Source organism: Mus caroli, chromosome 6 (assembly GCF_900094665.2).
Source record: "Mus caroli chromosome 6, CAROLI_EIJ_v1.1, whole genome shotgun sequence".
NCBI classification, from domain to species: domain Eukaryota; kingdom Metazoa; phylum Chordata; class Mammalia; order Rodentia; family Muridae; genus Mus; species Mus caroli.
Window position 1 is genome coordinate 80,241,925 of NC_034575.1, and position 8,264 is coordinate 80,250,188.

General features: G+C 48.9%; 1 protein-coding gene across 16 annotated transcripts in view; it reads left to right on the plus strand.

Annotated features, from left to right (window-relative positions):
- The window catches only part of Dysf (dysferlin), a 201,704-nt gene that overhangs the window by 61,678 nt on the left and 131,762 nt on the right, over window positions 1–8,264 (plus strand). For all 16 annotated transcript variants that reach the window (XM_029478331.1, XM_021164302.2, XM_021164299.2 and 13 more), the window contains 3 exons: window positions 473–588; window positions 2,237–2,363; window positions 3,433–3,536. In XM_029478331.1, the coding sequence (XP_029334191.1) occupies window positions 473–588; window positions 2,237–2,363; window positions 3,433–3,536 (347 nt within the window). The remainder of the gene's footprint in view (window positions 1–472; window positions 589–2,236; window positions 2,364–3,432; window positions 3,537–8,264) is intronic.

Consider the following 8,264-nt stretch of genomic DNA (forward strand, 5'->3'; position numbering starts at 1 on the left):
TCTTCAGGGATGATTATTCTGGAAGGTGTGGCCAGGGCAGCTGGAGCTGGGCTCCTTTCTGAGTCACTTTATGAGTCCAGTGCTCTCCCTTGCTCTGGACTGGGTGATTTACGAAGGAAGTGGAAAAATGGGCCCGAGTTAGGCTTTTATCACCTCTTTTAGACGTTTCTGCTAATCCTTCTCTGACACACAGATTTTTAAAGTACTTTTTACTCATTGTCCAGTATCAGTAGTGATGGATGGTGAGATTGCCAGTCTTCCATGCTTCAGGAAATCTGGCTCTGCTAAGGAACCGTGGAGTCTAATGGGCAGCTCTTGGCTTCACATATTCATGAGGTGTAAAACCTGGTCCCTAGGTTTTCTATCTCACCTTAAAGGGTCCACCCTATGCTCCTGTCGGTCTGCAGACTCTAACAGGTCCGCCCTATGCTCATGCCTGTCTGCAGACCTGACCTTCCACTCTGTCCTGCAGGACATGCTTATCTCCGGAAGTGGCTGCTGCTCTCCAACCCTGATGACTTCTCTGCAGGGGCCAGAGGCTACCTCAAAGCCAGCCTGTGTGTGCTAGGACCTGGAGATGAAGCTCCCGTGAGTACCCTCCTTGCCATAGCACCATAGAAAACCACTAGCTTGGTGTTTTCTTGTCTTAAAAGGTTATGTAGGAATCATGAAAACTGCATAACACACAGAAAATATAAACAACAATCAAAGCACTCGAAATACCACTGCTGGGATGGCGGGACTGCAGTCTCTGGCCTTCCTTGCAAAAGAAAGAATCAAGGATTTTAGGGTTTTGTTTTGTTGTTTTTTTTTCCAGACAGGGTCTCCCTATGTAGCCCTGGCTGTCCTCAAACTCAGAGAGATCCACCTGCCTCTGCCTCCCGACTGCTGGGACTAAAGAGGAACACCACCACTGTTGGGTAGCACACACTGACCACCACATCAGGGTGCTGACCACTTGTGGTTAGGCCATTTTTGTCAAAATGCTCCGTAGCTATAATCCAAGAGGCAGCCTGTGGGCCATGCAGGAGTTGCAGGTAGGCAGGTCAGGAGTGGTGGGAGGCAGAAGTGAAGTGGTCAAGCATTCTGATACTGAGGAAGGGAGGGAAGAAGGAAGGGAGGCAAGCGGAGGCAGCCTAGCCTCTTGAAGGCTGCTGAAGCTGGAGCTAGAGTAGCCGGGCCAGTCTGGAAACGCTCATGGAGACGGAGATAACAGAGGACACCCCACATTAGGAAGAGGTGCCTCAGGACACCCCAGTCTCTCTTGCACTGTTGTAATGGCCTTGTATCTCTCTCTTCCACCACGTTCAGCCATCCCTTCTTCATTGTCCTTGTTTTTTGTCTTCCTGGTTCCTTCGCCTTCCCTGGAACCACACAGCCAGCCCTCCTCTTTTATGAGGCTTCCTCTTTCCTCACACTCTCATCTCCTTGTGGACACGGAATTAGAGGAGATGAAGGGTTTCTGACTCTCTCATGGACACTTGCTCCTGAGTGTGCTGGGATTGAATGTCTTACTGCAGATGCTGAAAGTGGGGTTCCCCATGGGGTACAGGCTAAGTAAGCATTAGGCTGCGGCTCTTTCTGTTAGCTTGCTAAGGGGTAGGCTGCTGGACCAGCCTGACCTCACTCTCTCCTGACCTCCCACTGCTCTCCTGCCCCACGAAGCCACTAGAAGGCTTGTGTGTTCCTGTGGTGTCAGACGCTGTGTCTATTGTTACACAGTGTTACTGTCTTTACTTGCAAAGAGGCTTGTTCTTTCTGGAAGAGTGACCTTTGTGGATCAGAGCCTCAGTCTACCTTACCAGGCAGGGGTGCCTCTCACCCATTAGCACCATGCTGACTCTGACCCTGGGGTCACTATATTAATACTCATGTGCGGGGAACATGTCCCTAAAGGTGGAGCTTCTAGCTTAGATTCCTTCAACTACCGAGCTAGTTTTTAACATGGAGGGCAGGGGAGGGGTACAGGCGGTTGGGACTTGTGGGAGAGGTGACTCCGTCAGACTGTTGGCTTAGATGCCTGCTGTGTGCCAGCTGCATTTTTTTTTTTTTTTTTTTTTTTTTTTTTACTGTTGGAGGTGGTCCTCCATGTAGCTAGGGAGCGTGTGTGTCCTTGTCCACACTGCTCTGTAGAGAGCTTAACCAAGTGAAGGACCAAGTGGCTGCAGGTGCCAGAGTTCAGGACACACCCTTCTGATGAGGGGCTGGTGAGGAATCCTGTGCGTTTTCTTTGCAGCTGGACAAGAAGGACCCTTCTGAAGACAAAGAGGACATTGAAGGCAACCTGCTTAGGCCCACTGGTGTGGCCCTTCGAGGAGCCCACTTCTGTCTGAAGCTCTTCCGGGCTGAGGACTTACCACAGAGTGAGTGTGGCGCCCCTTCTGGATGCTTACAAGTCTCCCGCCAGGCTGTTAAAAGCATGGACGCTGGTGGGTGGTGGGGGAGGGCATGGGGAGGGCGCGCAGAGAAGAGGCCTGGACCTTTTCTCAGTGCTTTTGTTCCCAGGGACCACGCCCTTGCTCATTCCCTTCCTCTTTTTGATCCAGTTTCCTCCCAGAAGGCCAGTTAATGTTGTCAGTAGTACCCATTTTCTGCTGTCTGGTTTATCATGAAAACCTTTATTTGACACCTCCCCTCCCCTGAAACAGCAGAAAAACATCCAGAGACTTTTTTTCCTTTTTCGGGTGGTTTGAACTCAGAGCCTCATGCTCACACTCCAGTGAGTGCCACTCTCAGCAGAGCAATCAGATTTTTAATGGAAAGTAACACACGGAGGTGGACTTAGGAAGATGAAGGAGACTTGAGAGCAATGGCTCCCCTCCAGCTTCCCCTTGCCTGGTCTGCTGGCCTTATGGAAATGGAAAATCTTAGACTATACACTGGGCCTCTCTTATTTTCTATTTAAAGCAAGACTGGCCTACAGGATAACCTACAGGTGCATTACTGTGGCCATGGTGTTAAGGGAATGTCACCAGACACCCAGAGTACGCCCATCCTTTTCTGGGTTGCTTACTGCTCTTAATGGTGTGGAGTTTGAATCAGTCCCACATGTGGAGAGGCCCTGAAGCTTGGGGTGTGAGGGACAGTGACGGATATATGTATTTGGGAAGGGACCATGACTCTTAGCTGCTGATCTGAGTCCCTTCATGGAGATCCTGTGCTGACTCCCTCATGAGGGAAGACAGCATGTCACTTTTGTAGTCATGACACTGCCTGGAGATGCAGGGGTAGTTGGGTCTGGAGAGCCACAGAGGCTGGCAGTGTGGGGCAGAGGGGTCTGGAGGGTTTAGGAGGAGATCAGAGATGGGTATGACACAAGGCAGCTGATTCTGGATGAGAGACAACAGGCAGGCAACGACCAGTGTGTATCATGGGGATAGTCAGGTGCAGAGGGGACATTGGCAAACAGTGACAGGCATGTCCCTTCCCCAGTGGACGATGCTGTGATGGACAACGTCAAGCAGATCTTTGGCTTTGACAGCAACAAGAAGAACTTGGTGGATCCCTTTGTGGAAGTCAGCTTTGCTGGGAAAATGGTGAGGAACAGGCACGGGAGAGAGAAGGCCTGGGGCGAAGGGTCCAGATAGAGCAGGACACCCCTGGCAGAAGTGCACATAGAGGGGCCTCTGGAAGCAACATACCCAGGCTGGCTCTCTGGGGTGCTACACCTGGAAATGGACAGGTGTACCCCGATGCCCAGTCTGGAAGTATTGTGACTGAACAGAGACGAGGGGCGGGTGATGGGTAGTGGGGGAGTATTGGGGAGGATCAAGCAATGGTGTGGGGCAAGAGGTAAAATGCATAAAGCCAGAAACAAGAGATTAAGCTAATTTATTTCTGTGTATGCGTGGCTAGAGTGGATGCAGCCATGGTGTACGTGTGGAGGTCACAGGATAATTATGGGAGCTGGTTCTCTTTTGTTCCCAGAAGAGCGCAGGTTGTCAGGGTTGGCAACAAGCACTTTTACCTGCTGAGCTGTCTGCTGGCCTGTAAAAAAAATATTTGTGTGTATGATTTGTGTCTGTGGGGGCAGGCATGCCATGGAGTGTGTGTGTGTGTGTGTGTGTGTGTGTGTGTGTGTGTGTGTGTGTGAAACCAGAGGACATCTTTGTGGAGTTGGCTCTCTCCTTCCACTGTGGGTTCTGAGGATTGAAAAAGTTTACCAGGTGATTGAGTCAACTTGTTGGCCCCCAACTTTTTACACACACACACAAACACACACACACACACACACACACACACACACACACACACACACTTACTTATTTTTAAGCTTGAAAGCAACACATGGATTGACTTTCTGAGTGAGTCCTGCTTATTTCACCTAATTGCACACCCCCATTTCCTTTTGAATGATTTCACTTTCTTTAAAGCTGCATAGAACTCCAGTGTATACACACCATATTCTCTTTTCCATTTATCTGTTAAGACAGGGAAACCATTTTCTTCAAAGTGTGAGGAAGCATAATAATTATTTTTACACAGTTGTGGCAGAAGGCAGAGAGAGAGAGAGAGAGAGAGAGAGAGAGAGAGAGAGAGAGAGAGAGAGAAACCTGGTGGTTATCTAAGGGGTCACTTGGTCATCCCTCCCTCCTTGCATCTCACCTTCCTGCCTAGGGTAGAGTAGGGCAGTGATTCCTGTCCATGTTGATTTCTGTCCCACAGCCCACAGCCCCAGCATTTTTTTTGTATGCATCACAGGCCATGGCCACACCCAGGCTCCAGCCACCTAGCTGCAAGGGCCTCCACACAGCTCTCTTTGGCTCTGACTCTTCTCTTCCCTGCCAGACTTCCTCATGCCTCTCATCTGCTCTACATGTGGCCCTTTTGAGCAACGTTCTCCCCAGGTACCTTCCTCAGAGGAGCCTCCATCTTAAGGATGCTATTGTTCAAGGAGGAGTATGTGGGCCTGCCTCTACTCTTTCCTCATTCACATCCAACACACTGAGTCTGCCCTCAACCTCAAACATGCCCCAAGGACCAGCCCCTCCTAGCTACTGTGCCCCCTTCCCAGCCACTGCCATTTCCTCCCAAGGTCACACAGTAGTCTCTTCGCCACCTTTCTCCATCTCAGGACAGGGACTTTTGGGAGAACCTAGGTCATTTGTCCAAATTCCTGAATTCTCTGGTTGTTTCCTCTGGTATTTCCTTACTCTTTTGGCTCCTGTATTTCCTGGGCACCAAAGGAGGGCTGTTACATTCAGAGGATTTTGCCTGGAGCTTACCACAGGCCATGTTCCCTACATTGTGTTGCAACATGACACAGCATCAGGTGTCCCATTCCCCCTTGGTTGATTCTCTACCTTCTGCTCTAACTGTTATAAAAGTAAATGCCTCCCCCCGCAATTGGCTACTACTCCTTGGGTGACATCTTGATTCCTTGAGGATGATAGGTGTACCTTATCACCCAATACACTGAGTGTCCACCTACTTCTGCCTGAATACATCACTGCTTGGGGTTACCCAGGGCTCATTTTCTCATTTCTAGCCCTCCATTTTACTTGAAAAATTTTTATTTTTTGAATGTACGTGTCTTAGGGTTTTACTGCTGTGAACAGATACCATGACCAAGGCAACTCTTACAAGGACAACATTTAATTGTGGCTGGCTTACAGGTTCAGAGGTTCAGTCCATAATCATCAAGGCAGGAACGTGGCAGCATCCAGGCAGGCATGGTGCAGTCAGAGCTGAGAGTTTAAAATCTTCATCCGAAGGCTGCTAGTGGGAAGACTGACTTCCAGGCAGCTAGGGTGAGGGTCTTAAGCCTACACCCACAGTGACACACCTACTCCAACAAGGTCACACCTCCTAATAGTGCTACTCCCTGGGCCAAGCATATACAAACCATCACAGTATGAATAAGTGTGTGTGTATCTGTGTGCATGTGTGCGTGAGTGCGTGCATGTGTGTGGGTTGCCTATCCCTAAACATGCACAGAGGCTGGAGGAAGATGCTGGGCATTCCTATTACAGGCTCTCTTCCTGAAACTGGAGCTAGGCTGTCATCCGTGAGCCCAGTGAGCCTCCTGTTTCTGTCCTGCAGGGCTATAGGTGCTTACAGCCATGCCTACCTTTTAACGAGTGCTAGGGATTTGAATTTAGTTCTTATGATTGTTCAGAGAGCCTACTTTTCTCTCTGAGCCATCTTTCCAGTTCTCTTTGGACTTAAAATATTTTATGTTTTGTTTGTTTGTTTGTTTGTTTGTTTTGTTTTGTTTTTCGAGACAGAGTTTCTCTGTATAGCTCTGGCTGTCCTGGAACTCACTTTGTAGACCAGGCTGGCCTCGAACTCAGAAATTCACCTGCCTCTGCCTCCAGAGTGCTGGGATTAAAGGCGTGAGCCACCACGCCCGGCACTTAAAATATTTTAAACATTTTAGGATTGTATTATTTTTTAAAAGATTTATTTATTTTTATGTATGAGTACAATTATAGCTGTCTTTTTTTTTTTTTAATTTGTTCTTATGCTTTTTTTTTTTTTTTTTTCGAGACAGAGTTTCTCTGTATAGCTCTGGCTGTCCTGGAACTCACTTTGTAGACCAGGCTGGCCTCGAACTCAGAAATNTGCCTGCCTCTGCCTCCCAAGTGCTGGGATTAAAGGCGTGTGCCACCACGCCTGGTTTATAGCTGTCTTCAGACACACCAAAAGAGGGTGTCAGATCCCATTACAGATGGTTGTGAGCCACCATGTGGTTGCTAGGAATTGAACTCGGGACCTTTGGAAGAGCAGCCAGTGCTTTTAACTGCTGAGCCACCTCTCCAGCCCTTAGGATTGTATTATAATTACATACTTTTCTCTCTTTTCTTTTCCCTTCCCAAAACCTCCCCTCACTCCTCTTTCAAATTTATGGCCTCGATTTCAGATAACAAGTCTACGGTCTTTCCCTAGGGAAAACTGTTAATCCTGATTGCAGCGTTCCTTAGCTGCCTGCAGTTCTTGGCCTAGGGTTGAGGACTCACGGGCTTTCTCCTCTCCATGCTAGCATGTCCAGTGGAGTTACCCCTCTTCAGGTCATGTTCAGACAGCCATATTGGTGAGGCTTCATGGGTGTGGCTTCTGACCTTCCTAGAAGACACAATCTCATAGCAAAATCCCCGTTCTTCTGCCTCTTAATCTTTCCACCTCTTCTGCAATGATCCCCGAGCCCTGGAAGTTGTATTGTGGATGCACCAGTTAGGACTGGACTCCACAACTCTGCTCTTTGGTTGGTTGTGGTTTTCTGTAATGGTCCCCATCTGTTGCACAGAGAAGTTCCCTTGCAGAAGGTTGGGTTTGGTTGGACTGGGACTTGCTTTAGTGAGGATGGACTTTGAATCCTCCTGTCTCCACCCCTGACGTTCTAGGTCTATGTGGTGCTAGGGATTGAACCCTGGGCCTCGTGTGTGCTAGGCAAACACTTCACTAAGTGAGCTACAGTGTCAGCCTGCCCTGTCCTGTTGGCAGTGGGAACCCCGCCCTCCACTCCCCGAGCCTAACACAGAATCTCAGGGGAAGTACCATGGGCCCAGTCACTCACTCAGCTTGCCAGCCAGCTTGATCCCTCTGAGATGACAACGTTCTCTATAGACCCCTGCCGGCCCCAAGCAAGTGTTGGTTTGGACTTGGGGTCTGTGATTGCGGCTTCAGTGTTGACTTCCCAAGTTTCAGGATGCATGAAGGCAGGAAGGAATCCAAGTTTTCCTGGACATTTGTCCTCTGAGACTGAGGATTAGGCTTCCCTGTTGACAGCTGGGAAAGATGGCACCAACTAGGTTTGGTTGTTTTTATCCACAGTTCTAGCGTGTGTCATTAGTGGCTTCACCATCTCACCTTCAGGTCACTTACTTGCCCAGGTGGAGCGCACCGTGGGCCCTGTCCCCTGCATCCCACCAGCACCCACCCATGCCTGAGATTGCTCTGGGTCTTCACTTCGCTGGCCTTGGAGATTTTCCTAGAGTACTGGGGTCTAGGGGAGGTGACTTGGGAGATTAGATAAAGCCTAAGCTACCCCTTGGTCCTGCTTGAGAGGGTGAGGCTGAGGAGTGAGCTGGGAAGGAGGGCGGCTGGCTGCTTTCATGGTCCTTAGGCTCTGTCTTCTTTTTTGTCCTGAACCCTGTCCTCAACCTGTCTCCCCTAACCCCACCCCATTCTACCAGTCCCTCTCCCTGGCTCTAGCTCTAAGCTTTTGTTTATTTTATTTTATTTTATTTTATTTTATTTTATTTTATTTTATTTTATTTTATTTTATTTTATTTTATTTTATTTTATTTTATTTTATTTTATTT